The sequence below is a fragment of the Cervus elaphus genome, chromosome 24 (assembly GCF_910594005.1).
Source record: "Cervus elaphus chromosome 24, mCerEla1.1, whole genome shotgun sequence".
In the NCBI taxonomy this organism is placed as follows: domain Eukaryota; kingdom Metazoa; phylum Chordata; class Mammalia; order Artiodactyla; family Cervidae; genus Cervus; species Cervus elaphus.
The window spans coordinates 60695617-60716411 of NC_057838.1; the positions used below are offsets into that span (position 1 = coordinate 60695617).

Sequence of the window (20795 nt, forward strand, 5' to 3'; positions counted from 1 at the left end):
TCTAACATCTCATTGCCCTCCCCTACACCCTGAGGGAAAGGGAGGTGGGGAGGGAGTGCTGCGGGTGCCAGAGGAGCTCTTGGGGACCCGGGAGGACAGAAGCTGGGGGCATCTGACACAGTCCGGGCCCTCCTCTGGGCAACCCGCAAGGGCTCTCGGGGGGCGGAGGGTGCTCTGTTGCTGGAGTAGTCAAAAGACAGTCTCCAGCGTCCCGCCCCCTCCCCTCCCCGACACTCTCGCTGCCAAATGAAATCTGGCAGCTTCTGAAAATAGCTCAGCGCTGCAGCAGGCGCTCTGCCCGCCCTTCAGCAGGCTGGCACACAGCTGGGGGTGGCCACTGTGGGCAGACGCCAGCGCACACCGGGCCGGGGGTGGGTGTCACACACACAGTGCACTGGGGACACGGGGCAGCTACCATCTCTTCGCTCCCTTGACCTCGCCAAGCCTGGTGAGGCCAGGGTGGCCCTGGAGCCAGCCTGGCATGTCTACCAGGCTTGAAGCACTCTGTCCGGCAGGAGTGAAATCACTAGTGGGTGTGAGCACATGCCCTTGGGCTACTTTTGTTCACTCGTGTAGACGAGAAACCCAGGAACAAGGGAAAAATGCCAAAATGCTGTTTATTAATACCTGGATATAAAACCCAGCAGTGCGATCCTCCCTGACATGGTCTAGGGTTTCCCAGCCAATGAGAGAAGGGTGAGGAACCAGGAAGCAGGCTGGGGGCCAGGCAGTGGCCAGGCCCATATCAGGCATTCAGCATCCTGAGGCTCCCTGGGCAGTGTGAGGCTGGGTGAGCCTGGAGCAGCGAGGGAGGGGCCCTGTCTGCTCCAACTCGGGCAAAAAAGAAAGGACCAGACTCTCTAAGCAGCAGCCCTCCACTGCCTCGAGTCTGACCCAAAGTACAGAAAGAGGCCCTGGATTAAGGGGGAGCCCCTTAGCCCTGCCTCCAGCCATCCACTCTCACAAAAGTACATCAGGAGACAAGCCCTGCCGTCAACCAGAAGAGTAGGGGGTGAACTCTTAAGGACAGGCTTTCCTGCCTGGGATCCGATGAGCAGGTGGGGGCAGGGTAACTGTACTGGCTTTTGTCACAGTGACATTTTCCAAAGTAAAAAAGGGTTAAAAATATCTGCCCCCCCCCCAAACCCCTCACTGAGGTAAGAGGTCACTCTGGGGGGGGGGGGTCGTAACAGGATGGCTGGGCTCAGGCACTCTGTGGAAGGAGACTTCCAAGGGCCCTGTGGGATGGGGCTGCAGCAACACAGCGCAGGACCACCCAGGGAGCCAGGCAGACTGACCCTGACACTTCAGGGAGACCAAAAACAGAGGGGTGGGGGGGAGTCTGAGAGGGGTGAGTGGCACAAGGAGAGCAGCCTCCCCAAGAAGGCAGGCAGACCCTCAACTGCCCCCCTCCCTCCCTTGCTCACTCACTCAGCATTCAAGACTGGCAACTCTGTCCCTGGTCGCCATGACAACCAGTGGCCGGATGCCTTTCCCAAGGCCAGGCCCATCTGCCCACCCTCCGGGGAGCTGTTTTCACAGAAGGAGGGGAGTCCAACCACAATGCCCAGGGGCCTAGAACTCTAAGGCCAGGCCCTGGGCGGGATGCAGCCACAGGGCATTCAGGCCGCAGTGATCAAAGGCACTGGAGCTGCAGCACGTGGCTCCCCAGGGCCCAGGTTTTGGCCCCTCTCTAGGGCCTGACCCTGGGATGTGATTCTGAAGGACTTGGGGTCATGTTCCCCCATCCTGAAGTTCCAAGTGACAAATCACAACACAACACAAACAACTCTTTTGTTAAAAAAACAGGACCCTGAGCCCTCCAGGTCAGGGCTTCAGCCCACTCCAGTGTGTCCTCTGGCTCCCCCAAGGTCGGAGGAGCTACTGGTTGTTGCAGCCCTGCGAGCCCGAGGAGCTGCCTGCCTGCTTCTTCCTCCGCTTGTTGAGGAGCCGGTTGTTAGAAGTCTTCAGGTCCTTGATCTTCACCTGGTCATAGTCCACCCGCATGGTTGCCAAGGCACTGGTCATTTCCTCCTGGGGATGGGTGTGGGGGGAGAGCAGGTCTACTGACCTCAAGAGACATTACCTCCTGCTTGAGTGGCCCCTTAATAATGTCAGTAATGGCAGTGACCACCTTTGCTGCCCAAGTGCCCCCATGTACCCAGCTCTGGGCCCACTGCTTTGCCTCACACAGTCCTCACTCCAGTCCTCTGCGGTAAAGACTGAGCTTACCTCAGACAAGGCACAGGAAGTGTGGTGACTCCCTGGGACCACACCAAGGGTAAGTAGGACAGGGACGTGGACCAATGTCATCTGCTCAGAACCACAGGGCCTTTAGGGGACACCATCATGCTGTGCACCCAGGTTACCAGCACCTGAAGGTTGTGTCCAGGTTGCCCCAGGCTCTGAGCTACTGCCCCACAGGCTCAAATCTGGCATCTCCTGAGTCTAAAAGCAAGCTGACCGCCCTCCCAGATGCTGCAGATCATAAGAGCAATTATGGCCAAAGCCCCACTTCACTGAGGGAGCAAGACAGGAGCCCTGCCCTGAATGGGGTACTGTGGCCCAAAGACCACTATGTGGTCACTGACACGAGGCGAGAGGGGGCCAAAGACCCAGGTTCTGGGAGGTCACCACCCTGCAGTCCCTTTTTCCAAAACCCTGAGACCTGCAGGAAGATGGTCCACCCACCTTGACTTCATCCCAGTGGTCTCTGTCCTCCTGCAGCACTCGGGCTGTGTGGAGTGGAGTCTGAGGCACCACCATCGATTGCTGGAAGGAGACCCAAGCCCGTGGATCACAGCCTGCAAGCACCTGGGACAGCACTGGCTGCCCGCACCCCGCCGCCAGCCCCTTTCTTTGGGGCTCCAGTGGGGAATCCAAGGCTCAGGGCAGTGAAGGAACCTGATGAGACCAGGAGCAAAGGCAGGGAAAGGCAGGGTACTACCGCATGTCTGTGGCCCACCCCAGGGCCTCTGGAGCCGTCAACCCTCTTGGCAGCCCTGCTCGAGCTCGTCACCCGGCCCACCACAGGACGAGGAGGCACTCACGTTGATCCAGGGATGGTTCATGAATTGTGTGATGGTCAGCCTCTCGGTGGGGTCCGTCTTCAGCAGGAGGCGGATCAGCTGCTTGGCTAGCGAAGAGAGGGCAGTGGTGAGGCTCTGGAGCTGCTCAGAGCCAGTTCCCGCTCCCAGAGACCACCAGCTCTGCAACATGCTCCCAAATTCCTAACCCACAGAAACAGTGTGCTGATAACGGCTTCTTGTTGTAAGGCACTAAGTGTTTGGGGTAATTTGTTAGGCAGCAATAGATAACTGATACAGGGCAGATTTGTTCGTGGTCCCCAAAGGGAAAATATGAATGAAGGACAAGAATTAGGGGAAGTTTTGAGGCAGGTTTTGAGCCTATTTGGCAGACATAGAGAAGGACGTTCAAATGGTGAGATGACTTGCCTAGGATCACACAGCTGGGATGTGGAGGAAGCCAGGATCTAAACACAGGTCGGTTTGACACCTAAGTGGTCTCTCCCAGAAGGAAGGCTGCTGGGGTCCGGTGGAGCGAGCTAGGCAGAGAGTCACTCACCATCCTCGGAGACCTCGGACCACTCAGGGCTGGGGAAGCCATACTGGCCCAGGCGGATCCTCCTCTTCATCCCCGGCGAGATGGCCTGGCCCGTGTTGGAGTAGAAGGGCGGGAAGCCGCACAGGCTGGGGGAGGGCGGAGGTCATTCGGCACGGGGGTGGGGGCAGCGCCAGGGCGGACCCATTCTCCTCCCCAAGACCCTGACCAGGAGACAGGCAGCCAGACGCCAGGGCAATAGTATCAGCCCCCCAACTCGGGGGTTCATCTCCAGGAACACCAGCTGCCCTTGGCATGGGGAGGCCTTCGGGGAGCCTGAAGGAGAGGTGTCCCCTGACCAGAAGGGAACAGAAGACTGCTGGAAGAGTGGCCCACTTGAGCCCCTCACCCCAGACGGTGGGGGCAGAAGTGGTTCCAAGGGTACCTGGGGGCGCAGGAAAGGGATGGTACTCACAGGATGTACATGATGACGCCCAGGGACCACATGTCACATGACTTGTCATACTTCTCTGGACCCAGGACCTCAGGAGCTGCCGGGGCAGAGGGCACAGAAGGACTCTCAGTCCAAGGGTCTTGGGGCACCAGCAGGCGCCTACAGCTGGGCAAGGTGGGAGCAGGTGCCCGAGCCGGGGATGGGGCAGAGCAGATTGGTGTCTGGCACCTTCTGGGAAGGCAGCATGTGTGTGAAGTCGGGGGAGGAACAACAGCTCCCAGATAAAATAAACCCACTTTCAGGCTGGGCTGTAAGAGATGATAACCTCCTAGCTACCTTGGGCCAATCTCAGCCATGGTGTGGTAGGGGAAGGAGAGAAGGGCAGTCAGGGGTTGGGTGGGGTCCTGCCATAGGGGAGAGGGCCCCAACCCAGCAGCTGCCCAGCGTCCCCTGTCTCCTGAACAGACAGCCTAGGTCATGGGCAAGGAAGGGCCATGGCCAGGGCTCTGGGTTCCACTGTTCACCTGGCAACCATCCCATGGGGCCTTGGTCTTCCCATCTGTGCAATGAGATCGGTAGGCCGGGAGATTACTAAGTCAAAATACTGCAAAACACGTCCTGGTAAACAGAGTGTCATTCCAGCTGTCTCCGGGGGCTTCCCACCCCTTCAACAGCTCTCGGAAGGCTTATCCTGAGGGAGAAGAGTCGTCTGTAAACGAGTCATCACCCCCACTCTCCCCTCTTTCTGGGGGCTGGGGGGGGGTGGCTTCTCCAGGTCTAGGGGCTACCTGCTCACAGGGGAGCAGGGAGCTTTTCCAGGAAGCATGAGTGTGTGCGAAGCCCTGGGGCCCATCCTGGCCCTCACCTAAGGGACGCTTTCCCAAAACGCAGGTGGCTGGTCCCCTGCTTCCCTCTCATGTAGGAGGAGGCGCCTGCCCACTTTCTGAATATGACTCCCAGGAAGATAAAAACCGGAGAAAAACAACCGCGCTTGGGCTCCATCCCAAGCCGACGGCAGCCTTTTATCACATATATATTTAGAGCCACTGTGATGTCATTCAGCTCACAGGCCAGAGCCAGAATTTTCCTGGATCTATTTTCAAAAGCAGAAACTGAAGTTTGGGAGAATATTTTTGCAGCCTCCGGCCCCCCAGCTGCCGCCTCCACACAGACAAGAACCCTCCCCTCCCTCCTCACAGCACTTTAACCCTTTGGCTCCTGCGTCCCACAGGCTGCCCCAGACCACAGCGGGGAGGGGGTGGGGGGGCAGGGTGCAGTAAAGAGGTACCAGCCACATCCCAGGGACTCACCCACATAGTAGGGAGTGTAACATGGAGTTTGCAGGGCATTCTGGGTGGTCTCTTTGGCAAAACCAAAGTCTGTGAGCTTCAGCACTGCATCTTTGTCCTTGGATGTGTAGAGCAGGTTTTCAGGCTGGTCCAGGGAGAGAAAACATTAGTCTGGAGTCAGGCACCAGGTGGGGGCAGATTTCCACAGTGATCTGCAGGCAGATTTCCTTCCTCCCTCCCTCATCCAGACTGAGGCAGGAGAAGCCAGGTCCATCTCACTAAAAAAGACCTGGGTCTCGGCCACCAATGACGTGGGCCAAAGGTGGAGGAGACTAATGTGGCTGAGAGGTGACACCTTGTTTCACAGAGGGGAAACTGAGGCAGTGGTTCCACCAAGCCTGGGGATAACTGAGTGCCACAGAGAGCCCAGGGGCAGGGACTTCTGAGCTTGAGTCAGTGATGCTGCCATGAGATGCCAAGATGAGGGTTCCAGGGGAACGGGGGGCTGCTCATGAACCAGTGCTGCCTAGAACACATCCTGTACCCAGCCCAGAATGAACCTGCACAACAGGACCCCACCTGAAGTTGCTCGGGGAACTCAGGCCCCGGGAGCTGCACAGAGGCTAGTCTTCCTGGTTGTAGGGAACAGAAGGTCTGAGGGATGAAGGCAGTGGGGAGGTCTGCATGGAGGAGGCAGCCCTCGAGCTGCTTTCTAATGAATGGGTAGGACCTAGACCCACGGAGAGAAGCAGCACAGCTGGGGCAGAGGGATGGGGTGGTACATGGAGTTTCAGTTTGGAGCCAGTGAAAACTATTTCTCAGGTTCTATTTGAGATGATCCAAACTTGGACTGGGGTGGAAAACAGGGAAGCAGTTTTTGTATAGGAATCTTCTCCATAGAAGGCTTTTCTCCCCTTATGGGAAAAAAAGGAGGCCAGGGCCAAAATAAAGCAACAGTTCAGAATGTGAGACTGTTGTGGCTCCATGTGTATCTAAAATCAAAGGGTTACCACACAACTTGGCAATATTCAGCCAGGGGAAGAACCTGATGCAGTGGGTCTCCTCTGCCCAGTTTTAGGAGGAAATAAGTCTGGGGGGGGCGGGGCAGTTAGGGTCTAGGTTGGGGGCCGAGGGCCCAGGAGTTGTAATTCTGCTCTGACAGTAGCTGGCACATGCATGTGTGTGCGTGTGTGAATGTGAAGCTGCCTCAGTTTGCATTTCTTCCGTCTGATCCTGATCACCTGTAAGATCCGTCCTCCCTGGACAGGAAATTTGGAGAGAACACTCTCAAGCCCGTCCACCGGAAGGACAGCAGGTCCAGCCGCTGGGATCACCTCCACTCCTCTGTCCAGTGCCCAGCAAAGGGCCTCCCTTCCCCTAAAATGCTGCCATCAGAGGGCTCTGCCTACAGGAACTATGGCTGTCACTTCACATAAGCTCCAACAGTGTTGGGCAGCCCTGCCCCTGAAGCCTGGCACACTGTCTTCACAAAATTCTTGCTGAGTGAACAAATGAATGCATGAATCCCCAGTGAGGCATCTGCAGAGCCTTGAGCAAGACAGTGCAGCATCTGCAGAGCCTTGAGCAAGACAATTGCTCTCTGAGCCTCGGTTTCCTCATTTGTCAAATGGGTAATGGCACCCTCTCACAGGGCTGGGTGAGGATTAAATGAGATGCTTCTCAGGACCCAGTGACTCAAGGTAGGCACTAGTTTATTCTCATGGCTACTGGGATTATATATGCTTGAAGGAAACAAGGAGACCTATCTGGCTAGAGCACAATGAACACGCTGGGACCATGGGAGGAGAGGCTGAGCCGTGCAGTATGGGCCATGGGGAGAGGCCTGGAATGCCATCAAGGAACATGGCCTCCATCCGGTGGATGCTGGGACCATTGGGGTCTGTGAATGGCATTCTTTGTCCTGGTCCCCCAACATGGGTCCTGGAGCCTCACCTTGACATCTCGGTGGGCAATGTTCCGGCTGTGCAGAAACTGGATGGCAGTGCCAATATCCCGCATGATCTCTGCGGCTTCTGCAGACACGGACAGAGGAGGGAGCCGTGAATGGAAGTTGAGGGTCAGGCAGCCTAGGGGGCCCCTCCCCATCACCCCTCTTGGGAAAGCACAAGATGGTGCAGTCCTGCCACCCAGGATCCCACCTCATAGCCTGACTCTGGTCCCCCTAGTTTCTTCTGGAGATGCCCCCAGCTCAGCTGCTGGCTGGCACCAAGAAGCATTGAGGCCTCCATCCCAGGCCCATGGGGAGTCCATCTCTGACAAGCTGCCACAGACTCACAGAACCCCTTGGGGGATGAACACTCTCCCACCCCCGCTTTTGTTCAGCTGGGGAAACTGAGGCACAGAGAGGGACAGGGTCTTGCCCAGCGTCACAAGGAAACTCTGTGTGCCCCATCTCAGCCCAAACTCCCCATGCAGGGGCACATCCATACCTCTTTCAGTGAAAGCCTGGTCACCACGCTCCTGAATCCTGCTGAACAACTCACCACCTTCCATGCTGTCGGAGAAAGCAGGGGTGGAGGGGGAGAATCAGGCATCGACCTGCCCCTGCCCTGAGTTGTGGGCCCAGGCCCCCAGCCCTAATGCTCTTCCCCTGGGGAACGGTCACTGTCAGCCTTGCTGTGTCTTGAAGAGCCTGGTGCATGGTGGGCTATTGGCTTGGGTGGGTTGAACTCAACTCTTAGAACTAGGGGAGGATCTTCCCCAGGGAGCATCTATGTTCCCAGGAACACTGTCTTGATCTGGCAGCCCCACCTTTATCCAAGTTTACCCAAGTGAGGAATGAGATGTCAGTTATCATCCTCATGACCACCGTTTTCTGAGCACCTACTGTGTGCTGTGCCCTGGGCAAACCCTTTGTGCATACTGCTGTGTGATTCTGGATGGGTCCCTTCAGCTCTCTGTGCCTCAGCTTCCTCTTCTGTAAAACAGGGATTAGCACACCAACCTCACAGAGTTGGGAAGACTGATTCAGCAGTACACACAGAGCACTAAGAATGAACAGGGTGGATGCCACACCAAGATCTCCCTCCACACTTTACATGGAAGTTACAGCGATCCAGAGAGGTGAGAGGCCTGCCCAAGGTCACACAGCTAGTGAGTGACAGAGTCAGGATCTGAACCCCAAATCTGACTCAAGAGCTGCTACCCTATGGGGTGAGGGGGAACTTGAAAGGCAGACAGGCAGGAGCTGGAGACCAAGACCCAGGGCCCAGGTTCTGAGGAAGGTTAGGGCTGAGCCACAGTGCTCACGGGAGAAGCCCAGGATGGAGGAGGCCACTGGGGATCCTGGCCAGGGTCACCCAACATCGGGGGTGGGGGGCGGGGGGGGTAGCCATGGGAGCGCAAATCCAGGTGAGGAGAAAGCCGAGGGGACAGCATATATCCCACTCTTCCCCCAGTCTCCCCTCATCCCAGCCACATTCAGGGCTTGGCAGCCTTCTCTGACAGCTCTTCCAGCCCCTCCTCACCGAGTGGGAATCACACCCAAGGAAGCCATATTACAGCCCCTGAGGATTTCACCTGTGCAGGAGTGCCCTTGGGGCCAGCTGCCCAGGTCCATCACCCTTCAGGGGCTGGGGGGCCCTCCCGGGGCTGCTGTCTGAAGAACAGAGAGGTCCCCTAAAGAATGGTGGGAGTTGGTGGGGGCCATAGGGGTACAAATGAGATGCTGAGGGAGGGTGGGCCGGCATACCATTCCATGACAATGAGGAGACAGCGTTTGCTGTGATGCATATTCTCATAAACATCCAGGATGCGCACGATGTGGGGGCCGCCTGAGGCCTGCCAGTGGTGGTCCACCTCCTGCCGGGCCTTGGGGCTGTCGTACAGGAGCTGAGGGCAGGGAGGCACAGGCTATCAGGCCCAGAACCCACTTCCCCAGGAGCCACCCAGACAGTGCCACTGCCCTCACTGGGCAGACAAGGACACGTAGGCTCAGAGGGGCCTGTGGCCTGCCTAAGGTCACCCAGCTGATGAAGGGCAAAAGGAGGATTCCAATCCAGGTTGGATGTATGACTCAATGAGCCTCTGCATGGCTGAGGGTCAGCTTCAAGCAAGCTTAGCTGGTAGCTCAGGAAGGCCTGGGAGGTAGCTGAAAGCTTGGAAAGGCTCAGAAGCCAGAGAAGCCCCCGCCTCCTTTCCTGGGGAGCAGCAACTGAGGTGGAAATTGAGAGGATTTTGTAGTCAAATCACACATCAGTTGTGAGACCCTGTGCCAGGAGCCACACATCCCCAGAGCCTCATGTTTCCAGTGGGATGAGGGCTGTGGGCCAGAGGTAGAGGCTGGCGAGGAGGACCCTGTTTGATGGGGGTGACTCCTTGGTAGGGTGAGGTTTCCAAGCTTGGGGCTAAATTCCTCCGTGACTCAGTGTGACCTCAAGCAAACATTCACAGCTCCAAGCCACAGCCCACAGCTCCGTAAAATGGAATAATAACAGTCATCCCCACAGGATGCATCATAGTGAAGCAGGCAGCAGGTGGGTGGGTGTCGGGATCTTTGCTCGGGTTAACTCAGCCCCAGACTGTGGCTGCCAACCTTAAGGCCAATCACCGGAAATGAGCAAGACCTTGAATTGGTCATGCTCAGAGGTGGAGTAGGTGGAGAAGTCGGCCTTCTGGGGGATGTGGCCCAGAATGGGGAGAACAGGGACGAGGCATCCCCCAGTAAGGCTGCTCACATCTGCTTCCTGGTTGAACAGGGCTAAAGAGTGAGGTTGGAAACCAAGACAGGCTGAGACCAGCTCCATCTGGCTCAGTACCCACAGGACCCTGGGCCACCATGGGTCCTGCTTTCCTTCCTGGGCAGGATGGTCTCCCCTCCTCTAGGGCATGTGCGGGGCAGCCTCCAGGACAAAGCTCTCTAGGCAAAGATCAACTGAGGTGGAGAGGAAGGCAGTGGACCTCCACATCTGCTGCTGCCGCTGGTCTGAGGAGCTGTTCCCTTTGACCCGAGTGTGGAGTGCAAGGAGGTGGGCAGGCCCCTCCACCAGCTCGGGGGCTCCCGCTCCGCTAACAGTCCAGAATGGGGCACACAGAGGCGGCTGTAGGCAGACGCTCCCAGCCTGGAAACCATGGATCCCTTGCTCGTGCTGCCTTTGCCGCCTCTGTTCCTGCCCACACAGCTCCCATGCACCAGCTTCTTACTTAACAGCACTGGGGGAAAGAGGCTTGGTCACATCAGCTCCCCCTGCCCCCACTGCGTCCTGAGGCGCCTCAGGCTTCAACCGCAGGATCAAAGATGCACCATTTTCCCTCCCTTCTCTGTCCTCTCTGCACCTCGTCTCTGCTTGGCCTCCCAACACTTCTCCCTGCCCCCTGCCACCTCTTCCCTAGCCGACCTGACCATGTCCTGGCAGGGCCTCCAGGAGGGTTCCTGGACCCCCACTCTGTCCTGCTTCTGGTACCCCGACCCCTGTACCAGGGTCCTCTCTCTTCTCTCCTCAAAGGCCCAGCCCACAGCTGACAGGTTTTCTGTGGGGTCCTCAGTCCCGCCTCCTCCTCTCTGGCTCTTCTCCACCTGTCCCCACCCTCACTCCTTAAATCCCCAGCCCTTGAGCTCCAGATAACGGCCACCTCCTTCCCTGGCACCCAGAGCGCGCCTTCCTCTCCCAGCTCCCTTTCTGCTGCCCTGGCCCCAGAACACCTGGTTCGGGTTGGAATGCCGGACGTGCTGATCCCAAACAAGCCTCACGCTCCGCCCTCACCACGTGCTCTCTTGCTCCATCTCCTTCTCCACTGGGCCAGCTCTCCCTTTATGAGGAACGTTCTGGGCTCGGTTCAGATGTCTCCTGCTCTGAGAAGTCCTCCCAGCACCTCCCTCAGTGGTCTTTGCCTCTGCACCTCCAGCAGGCTGGAGGCAGCATGAAGGGAGAGGCATGTGGGGTTAACCTGGGAGTCCCCAGCTGGGGCCTGGCAGAAAACGCTGAGCTCTGGAACAAAGGATGGGATGATGGGTTTGATCCCTGGTCAGGGGACTAGATCCCGCATGCCGCAACTAAGACCCAGTGCAACCAAATAAATAATAAGCACAATTTTTTTTAATGTTAAGAAAACATTGCCTGCTCCCCAGAAAGCTCCCACATCATCGCCCTTTTCTCCTCCCTCCTGTGCACCATTTACTCATGACCTACAATTAGCTTGTTCCTTTGATAACTCTATAAACACACACATACACATATAGACGATACACTTTCAATATGCCTGGCTCTGTTCTGAGCCTTTTACAAATATTAGGAGGAAGGGACTTTATTGGAGGCAGAGGGAGGTGAGTAACTGATCCCAGATCATGCAGCCGTTTCCCCAGTCAGGCCGGCACCGGGCCGTCTCCAGCATCAGACTGTGGGCCCCCATGGGCAGGGCCAGTCTGGGTTCCAGTGCTCACACAGAGCACTGGCTCGGGTAATACTCGGGGATTTAATGAACAAATCTATAAAGTGGGGGTAAAGGGAAGAAACCCTCACAACCCATCGTGGGGAGAGAAGAAGAAACTGAGGGGCCAGGAAGGCTCAACAAAGGAGAGACGTGACAGCCTGGCCCAACTTACTCCCCGCTGTACTCACCAACCCTCTCTGGCCAACCAGACTTCACCTCCTCTTCTAGGAAGCCCATCCTGACTCCTCCAGCCCACAAGTCCATCGCTACAAGTAGGCTTCATTCATGCAAGTACCTGAGGGGTCACTATCCTTCATAAAATGGGTCCTCAAGCAAGAGCCCCATCCTCCCAGGCATGGAAAAGAGCACAGGGCTAAGACAGGAGGCCTGGGTTCTACTCCTACTGTCAGTGTGACCTGGGGCCGGTCTTTTGCCTCTCTGTGCCTCTGTTTCCCTGGTGTTAAGATGCAGGGCTTGGGCTACACTGGAAGGATGGGAACCACAAAGGGGACCTCTGGTTAGGGGCTCCTCAAAGTACCTACTACAGCCCCTTTCCAACACCACTGTGCTCACAGAGCAGCCTCTGGGTCTCCATTGACCCCCATATCCAAACGCCTGAAACTGTTGAAGGACACTCAGTATCCTGGTTCCCAGTCACATGGCCTCACTCCCACCCGATGTCCCCGAGCCCCTCAGAGGTACACCAGAGCTGGGAGGGTCTGTGATGTCTCCTGAGTCGCTCCACAGCTCCAGCTACTGCCCAACATGCTCCCCTGCGCACCTGTGGGATGGAACCCTGGTTTCCTCCTCTGGGACGGCTCCCCGCTGTGCTGGAGGTGTGGCCCCCCACTGACGTCAGGTAAGTACTGAATCTGAGAGGACACTTCCTTGATCAAATGACAGTGCTCTAGTTCATGAAGTAACTACTCTGCTGAAGTGGTTTCCACTTTGCCCTCCTCCCCTCACTCTCCTTTGCCATTTCTCATCAACCCCCAGAGCCTGCAGCCAGATGGCCGAGATGCTGACCAACCCCACCAAACTGCAGAGCCCCTCACAGCTTGAGGGCAGAGGAGCCTGCGTCCCAGAGACACAGCCCCCCGTGTCCCTCCGGCTCTCCAGGTGTAATGGAGCCTCAGAATTGGCCAGGCTGCTCCACTACCTCCACACAGCGTCCCTTCCCAGTCAAGCACAGGGTTTACAGCGGGTGGAGGGATTCTTGAGTTCAGGACCTGGGAAAACAACTGCAGCAATTGACTGTTTGGAAAACAATTTACATTTTACAAAACACTCTTTTCCTTTATCTCATGGGAATGCTCGGTGCCACCCTGTGAGGCAAGCAGGGCGGGAACCAACAGCCCCAGTTTGCAGACTGAGGCAAAGAGGCTCTGGAGGATGAAGTCACTGCCCTGGGGCCACCAGGCTGGAGTAAGGTGAGGCTGGGCCGGAGGAGAGCAGGACTCCACACAGAGCATCCAGACAACCCCTCCCAGAGCGGGGATGAGAGGCCAGGGTGGCCCCAAGTCAGAGAGGTGGTGGCCAAAACTACTGCTTGCAAGACTCGGGAATCTTGCTCCAAAATAAATGTGTGCATAGGGGCATGGCGTGCACATGAGCAGGGGAGTGTGTGTGTAAGTGTGTTCACGTGCTTGGAAACATGGGTACCTGTACACAGGAGTGCATGCATGCCAGGGGTACGTGCATAGGTGTGTATGGGTGTAGGTGGTATGGGTATGAGGAATGTGTGTCAGTGTGTGTGGGCCGTGGTATGTGTGTGTCTCTGGACTCCATGATATCAACTTTGAAAATAAGGCCCATTGATCTGTCCATTTAGGCTTCCCAAGTGGCTCAGTGCTAAAGAATCTGCTTACCAACGCAGGAGATGTGGGTTCAATTCCTGGGTCAGGAAGATCCCCTGGAGAAGGAAATGGCAACCCACTCCAGTATTCTTGCCGGGAAAATCCCATGGACAGAGGAGCCTGGTGGGCTGTAGTCCATGAGGTCCCAGAAGAGTTGGACACAACTTAGTAACTAAACAACAACAACAATCTGTCCATTTATTTGTCCAATATTTTCTATTTCTCTAAAGTGTCAAGCAAATAACTGGGCACAGACAGGTGCCCAAGAAATATTGGGGTCTTGCTGCCACAACTCAATCTGTGACAGTCTTGCCTGGGCAAGTGACCAAGCCTAGACCCTTCTGCTCAGACCTCCTCTCCTACTGAGATCCTATCTCCACTGTAGGACCCTCCACTTCACGTTGCCCAGAGCTGTGAAAGCACTCTGTCTGCCTTCATAGAGCATCAGAGAGCTATGGGGTGTCTGCAGTGACTCTGTAAGACACAGCCTAGGGACCAGCCCCCATCACTCTTCTTCAGCCATCTCCCAGCCCAGAAAAGGCTACCTTCCCAGACCCACATGCCCCTTCACATAGCCAGTTCACCCCTGGACAGGCTCTTCTCTAGTTCACAGTATCGCCCTCTCTCTCTCCCACACACACAGGACGCCCCAAGTCCCCGGGCTGGACAAGCAGCCTCTCCCACCCCACCCCAACCTCCACACTCCCAGCCAATTAACCTGCAGCCTTGGCCAAGCTGCTGGGGCCTCTGCCGGAACACCCACTCCTTCCGGGGGAAGACAGCTGGTTTATCATCTCGCCCATCAGTGAGACAGCAGCAAATTAAGAAATGTGAACTCTGGATTTCAGGACGGCCCACAGCCCGAGAGACACCAACCCTATAGCAAAGGGAACCTCCCAGAGGCTGGGGGTCCACTTCCTCGCGCTGATCTGTGGGTCAGCAAATTCCCATGACTTCCCCTTTCTTGGAATTCCAGCTTTGTTTGGAGCCAGAGGAGAGAGAGGGGAGAGGCAGGAAGGATTGCTGAGGTCCCCCAACACCTTCTTTCCCATGCCGGGGTCTCAGCCCAGCCTCAGGCAGGGGCGGGCTGAAATTCTCAGGAGTGGAATCTCTGGGTTGTTGATTACACCACAACACACATGCTGGGTGTCAAACACCCAGGCAGTGGGTCTGCACAGAATGTTACAGGAAAATCTAGCTTTGCAACATTTTTTTTCCACTGTGGAGAACCCCAGTTCTCTACAGAGGAAGGTTACAGGGGAGAAAAAGCTCTTTGGACTTACTAAACTCCCTCCCTGGTAAGAGTTTTCAACTCAACCATATCTGAAGTCCCTTCCAGCTCCGAGCTCTGTAATTATTTGGGATTATTTTCCCATGGGGACATATCTCTAACTTTGTGAGACACCACTGGAAGAGCAGAATTCATTTTAGAGCTAGATGTTGAGACCACCTGCCCTGTGTCGTCAGCAGCAGGCATGGCATTGTGGCCCCTGGCCAGTTCATGGGACCCCTGCTGGCTGCTTTGTCTACTTAGAACAGAGGGCATAGCCTCGGATGGGGTGGTATAGACTGACCTCAAGTTCAGGGTTCTAAGCAGGAACTTCCTTCTTAAGGTCTCAGTATCTTCTCTTATAAGGGCTTCCCAGGGGGCTCAGATGATAAACAATCTGCCTGCCTACGTAGGAGATGCAGGTTCCATCCCTGAGTTGTCAAGCACCCCTGGAGGAGGGAATTGGCAACCCACTCCAGTACTCTTGCCTGAGAAATCCCATGGACAAAGGAGCCTGGCAGGCTACAGTCTATGGGGTCACAAAAGAGTCAGACACGACTGAGCCACTAAATAACAATAACAATTTTCTTTATAGAGCCAGACTCATCCCCTCCTCACTGGCTTCATCCTCTCCTTCCCCACAAGGGCACCAGTGCTATTGGAGAGCTGTTGGTCACGTCAAATCTGACTTTTTAACCACAGTCTCAAATTAGAGCCTCAGACATGTGCCATTACTCTCTCACGCACTCATTTCCCCAGCTTTCGTAGCTCATTAAGGGAGCTAATGGAACCGATTTTGCAGCTATGGATGAGTTGGCCCCACGCCAGATGAGACCTCGCTTCATTAAGTTCTGGCTGTATCCTGTCCTCCTCAGCGGCTGAGTTCCAGGGAGGTCGGCTCACATGATGCTCCTGACCCCAGATGCCTGGGCCCCGTCTGAACGCCGGATGACTGACGGAGTTACACCCCCTTCCCAACAACTGTCCCTCCCTGGTGCTCAGCCAGTGCTGCGTTGGCCACGGTGCTTGGTTACAGACACCACCTCATTCAGGACTCACCATCTGCTGAAGAGAACCAGCATCGGCCTTTTCCTGTGGGGAACTGGTGACTCTGAGAGGTGAAGTGACCTGCCCAGAGTCACAGCACTGGGTCATGAGAGTCAAAACTGGGACCCGCAACAAAAGAATAATAGGACTCACCAAACCTACAATTTAATAGAAAAACCTGTAATCACTTTTTAAAATCCAGATGCATATCAGAATTATCTTGAAATTTTGGGGGAAAAAAACAAAACTTGGACCCAGACCCGTTGGCTTCTAGGCAGTGAGGACAACGCGGGCAGCTGCTGCGCTCTTTTCATGCATGGAGCTCAGCCCCACAACCCTGGGGCTAGACCAGGCTCTGCCATTTAGTGATCATTACCAGCAGCGGCAGCGGTTCACAGAGCGCCTCCTGGGTACCAAGCATGTTACACACACCTGAGCGTCTGTCCTTCAACAAGGACACCACTGACCATCCTTCTCAACCAAGAGACAGAGGCTCAGGAAGGTTTTATAGCTTCTCTGGGTCACAAGTGTCACACAGGGCCACCTCTGAGTCCAGGAGTCCTTTGGGAACCAGGAGTCAACCCTCTTCCCCAGGGAGGACTGCCCATTTTACAGATCTCTTCCTGACCCCTACAAACATTTACTGGCCCTCCCCTGGGGGCCAGGCCTGGAGCTGAAGTTGGGAATGCTGCCACAGACTGTCCTCCGGGACCTGGGGGTCTATGGATGAGTTACTGCTGGTTAGGATGCTTGATGAGGATACAGGCACTAAGGAACTGGGCCTAGATCCTTCTCCCTTTTTCTTTCTTTCCAGACTTAGAACCTGGCAGAGCAGAACCCAGGAACAAGGAGGGCCCCCAAAGAGCTGCTCCCAAACCAGGCCAAGGCTGGGGTATCTGATGTCTGGGAATGAGAGGAAAGTGGCTTGACTGGCTTAGAGCCCCCCTAATCACCTGCCGCCAGAGTCCTGGGAGGTGGGAGTGGCTAGGGCTCTGAGCCCCGTGTCTGCCTGGGAAGCTCTGCCAGCAGGAGAGCCAACACACATTTTGAAATTGTCAAATCTCAGGGGACTTCCTTGGTGGCACAGTGGTAAAGAATCCACCTGCCAATGCAGGAGACATGGGTTCAAATCCTGACCTGGGAAGATCCCACATACTGTGGAGCAACTAAGCCTGTGTCCCACACCTACTGAAGCCGTGCGCTCTAGAGCAGCTGCTCCGCAACAATAATGGGAAGCCTGCACATCACAACTACAGAATAGCCCCCGCTCGCCACAACTAGAGAAAGCCTGTGCAGCAATGAAGACCCAGCACAGCCAAAAACAAATAAAAAAAATAATTTAAAAAAAAAACCTCGAGAACACAATAGTCTTCAATTTGCTAAATTTTGGTGGCCTCAGTTTGTCTGCCTCCTACCAGCCCCAGAAAACCTAGAAACAAAGGCAGAAGTGCCAGGTCTGGGTGGGGGTTGAAGGAGGGGGACAATGCTTCTGGAAAGAGGAAGCTAAGCCAGGCTCCCAGGCAGGCAGGGAGAGGGCCAGTGGGAACACGAGCCAGCTGGAGCAGGTCCGGGCCCCAGGGCCCCAGGGCCCCAGGCCAGGGACCATGCACTCTGAAGGACGAGCTATGGCCACAGGGCTCCGGGTCAGACAGACCTTCGTGCCGGATGCAGAGGCCAGTTCCATCCGATCCCCACCGGACCAATCTGGAAAATGGGGACAGTGACAGTACTCGCTGAGAACACACAGAGAGCTCAGACAAGCTCAGTGCCAAGTGAACACTGAGGTTTGCTTGGCTTCAAGAGTCCCCCTGGGCCTTGCTCTGATGTGGTCTCATGCTCTTCACCTCCCTATTCTCCAGAATTGGGGGCAATTCAGATACAGCCTCTAGAACCCAAGGAGGCCGATCCTCTCCAGTCCAGCAGGTCACAGGAAACAGTCTCAGATCCTGAGAGGGGCAGGACCAGGCTGTGCAGAAGTAGACTGAGTCAAAAGTCCATAGATACTGGGACTTCCTTGCTGGTCCAGTGGTTCAGACTTCGCCTTTCCAATCCAGAGGTATGGTACAGGTTCCATACCTGGTTGGAGAGCTAAGATCCCACATGCCTCACAGCCCAAAAACCAAAGCATGAAACAGAAGCAATATTATAACAAATTCAAAAAAGACTTTATAAACGGTCCACATCAAAAAAAAAAAAAGTCTACGGATACCGTTTTGCTGTGAAAGGCTCGGTGAGGAGGGGCAGACCCTCCAAGGTGTGGGAAGATCAGGGCTGATCTCGGGGAAGGGACCCTGGGGCACGGAAACCACGGCTGAGTGCTAAGAACCTAAACCAGGGAACTGATCTGGACCTCAGGTTCGGCAGACTGGAGGTAGGGGCACATTCCCAGTCTCCCAGGTGGCAGATACCTTTACATTCTGGACTCCTTCATGCCTCCGTTCAAGCAATGTCCCCTTCTGCAGAGTGTGTAGTGACCTTGACCTTAGTGACCTGAACCCCAGCTCCTCATCTGTGAAATGGGCCTGCTGTCTCCTCACCTATGGCACTGAGGGGAAGGGAGCAGGCAGGTCTGAGACTATGGGCACCTGTTTTACAGGTAGGGAAAGAGGCCCGGAAAGAGCTAGAACCTCCTTCCGCTTCCAGAGGTTACACAGCGTGTAAGCGGCAGGATCAGAGCTCCCTCTGCCCCAGGAGGTGGCAGACCCCAGCATCTGGCCCACAGCCTTCCCACAGCGGGTGAGGAGAGCCCACACAGGTGCCTTACAAGCCCCTGAGTGCCTACTCAGAGGGTCTGGCTTCTCTTATCATCTAACTTCTTAGAGGAAAAGAGGATTTTTTTTTTTTTTTTCAAAATCAGCTACATAACTGGTGAAACGTTAGCCTGGTTCTGGTTCTTCTGTGATAGCATAAAAATAAGACATCTTCATCCTAAGACAGGAAAATTTTTAGCAAATGTGTTTTAGTTTAACCTCAAAAATGTCTCTTCTACCTATGGCTGATTCATGTTGAGGTTTGACAGAAAACAGCAAATTTCTGTAAAGCAATTCTCTTTCAATAAAAAATAAATTAAAAAAAAAAAAAGGGTCTCTTCAATGGTCCCTCCTCATGAAGAGACCCCACCTTGGCCACAAAATCTGTGCCCCCAGCTGGCCACCAGTGCCCATAGAGCCCGCGTGAGGCTACAGAGGACTGGCGGGTGTGGAGAGGATGACTGAGGCCATGCCCAGGCGACCCCTGAAGAGGCCCCCGGCTGGCCATGCCCCTGGTCAGCTCTGGAGAAGGGACCCAGCATACCCGAGCTCTCAGAAGAATGACAGCTGGTCTCTTCCCCAGAGGACGAAGACGACAAAGGAACACAAAGTGGGGGAGGTGGGAGGCAAGACGGCACCACCCCCAGAGGCGTGGTGCTCAGACCCCCAGGAACCTTCCTATTCCACCCCCAGACTGACTCTTCCCGAAGCCAACCTCATATCTGCTCTGCATCTCTCCCGCTTCCCTTGGCTTCATCTGCGTCCCTGCAGCTCCCCACACAGGCCTGGGTGAGCACCAGCAGCCAGGCTCCTCCCTGGGGAGGCGGAGAAACCGGCTGCCCAGGCTTCCAGCCTCGCTTGGCGCCTGGCCCCTTTCTCTCTCCTGCTCCTGTTGGGTTAGAAGGCTCCAGGCCTTCAACACCCGACCCCTGGTTCCTGGGAGAAGTCTCTGGAGCCACAGCTGTGAGGAAGAAGTAGAAGGGGGAGGAGGAAGGCCCCGCCCTGTGCGGAGAGCCAGGGTGACAGCCTGGCAGCACTGAGGGACACTCCTGCCATGGGAATGGGCTGCGTGAGTCACCCTCACCCTCCCAGGCCCTCCACGGGTAAGGACACACCCCAGCACAGGCTCAGCTGACTCAAGGCGTGAACCGAGTCAGACAGAGCAGTGGAGGGGGGGTCTTCAAACCTGAGTCATAATCGTCCAGCTCCTGTCCCTAGTAGGACACATACCCGACCGGTGGTGTCACCACAGCTGACTGTTCCCCCGGCAACACCACTGCCAGCTGGCCCAGGAGAGGCATCTTGGGGCATCCTCTTCATAGCCAGAAGGGGGGCCCTTAAGAAGCAGAGTGCCCAGCCCCTTACCTTACTGACCGGCAGACTGACCTGCGAGAGGGGCCCCACTCCTGACCCACACTGACAGGGCACACGGGGAAGGAAGGCTGAGAGCCACCATCTGGCTGCCAGACAGGCCAGGGCTCCAGGGCTCCTTCGCCTTTCTGAATCTCAATCTCTGTGTCAGTGACACGGTGGTGGTAACAACCATTCTTAGATTCTACTGTGTTTGTGTTCAGCATGTTGGAAGCATGCAAAGGGACAAGAGGGTGCTCTTACCCTCACCCCACCCCCTGCGCCACTGCCTGCCAGAGGGCATGGAGAGCACTGGTCAGGCCCTCGGGCACACCCCGAGAAGGGGGCTTGTGTGGGTTCACAAAACAACTATGGAATAAACTGTGAGTTCCTTGAGGGCTTCCCTCGTGGCTCAGATGGTGAAGAATCTGCGGGAGACCCAGATTCAATCTCTGGGTCAGGAAGATCCCCTGGAAAAGGGAATGGCTACCCACTCCAGTATTCTTGCCTGGCGAATCCCTCGGAGGCTGAGCCCTTAAGAACAGGGCAGTGAAAGTGACCCTGGCAGGTCAAGGCTCTGGCCCTTCACACTCCTGAAATAGACTGTGAGCCACACTGAAGTGGGGGCGGGGGCAGGTGCAGGCTAGAGGGCCAGCGGCTCTGGGGTGCTCAGCCCAGGAGTACGGGGCGGTGCACAGTCTCACAGGCGGTACCTCGAATCTCCGAGCCCCTCTGCAGGCTCCTTCAGCCCCTCTCTCCCCAACCTCAGCCCAGGAATCCTGGGGGGGTCCCAGTCTTGCACCACTGTCCCAACCAAAAGGCTCAACC

At 56.0% G+C, this 20795-nt stretch overlaps 1 protein-coding gene across 1 annotated transcript in view; it reads right to left on the reverse strand.

Annotated features, from left to right (window-relative positions):
- Positions 1 to 599: 599 nt before the first annotated feature.
- MAPKAPK3 (MAPK activated protein kinase 3) overlaps positions 600 to 20795 on the reverse strand; it is a 28386-nt gene continuing 8190 nt past the window's right edge. Inside the window, exons 3-11 of the mRNA XM_043886336.1 lie at positions 9017 to 9156; positions 7755 to 7819; positions 7258 to 7337; positions 5326 to 5449; positions 4037 to 4112; positions 3586 to 3710; positions 3051 to 3136; positions 2692 to 2772; positions 600 to 2034 (exon numbers count right to left, since the gene is read on the reverse strand). Coding sequence (XP_043742271.1) covers positions 1882 to 2034; positions 2692 to 2772; positions 3051 to 3136; positions 3586 to 3710; positions 4037 to 4112; positions 5326 to 5449; positions 7258 to 7337; positions 7755 to 7819; positions 9017 to 9156 — 930 coding nt within the window. The 3' untranslated portion in view covers positions 600 to 1881. The remainder of the gene's footprint in view (positions 2035 to 2691; positions 2773 to 3050; positions 3137 to 3585; positions 3711 to 4036; positions 4113 to 5325; positions 5450 to 7257; positions 7338 to 7754; positions 7820 to 9016; positions 9157 to 20795) is intronic.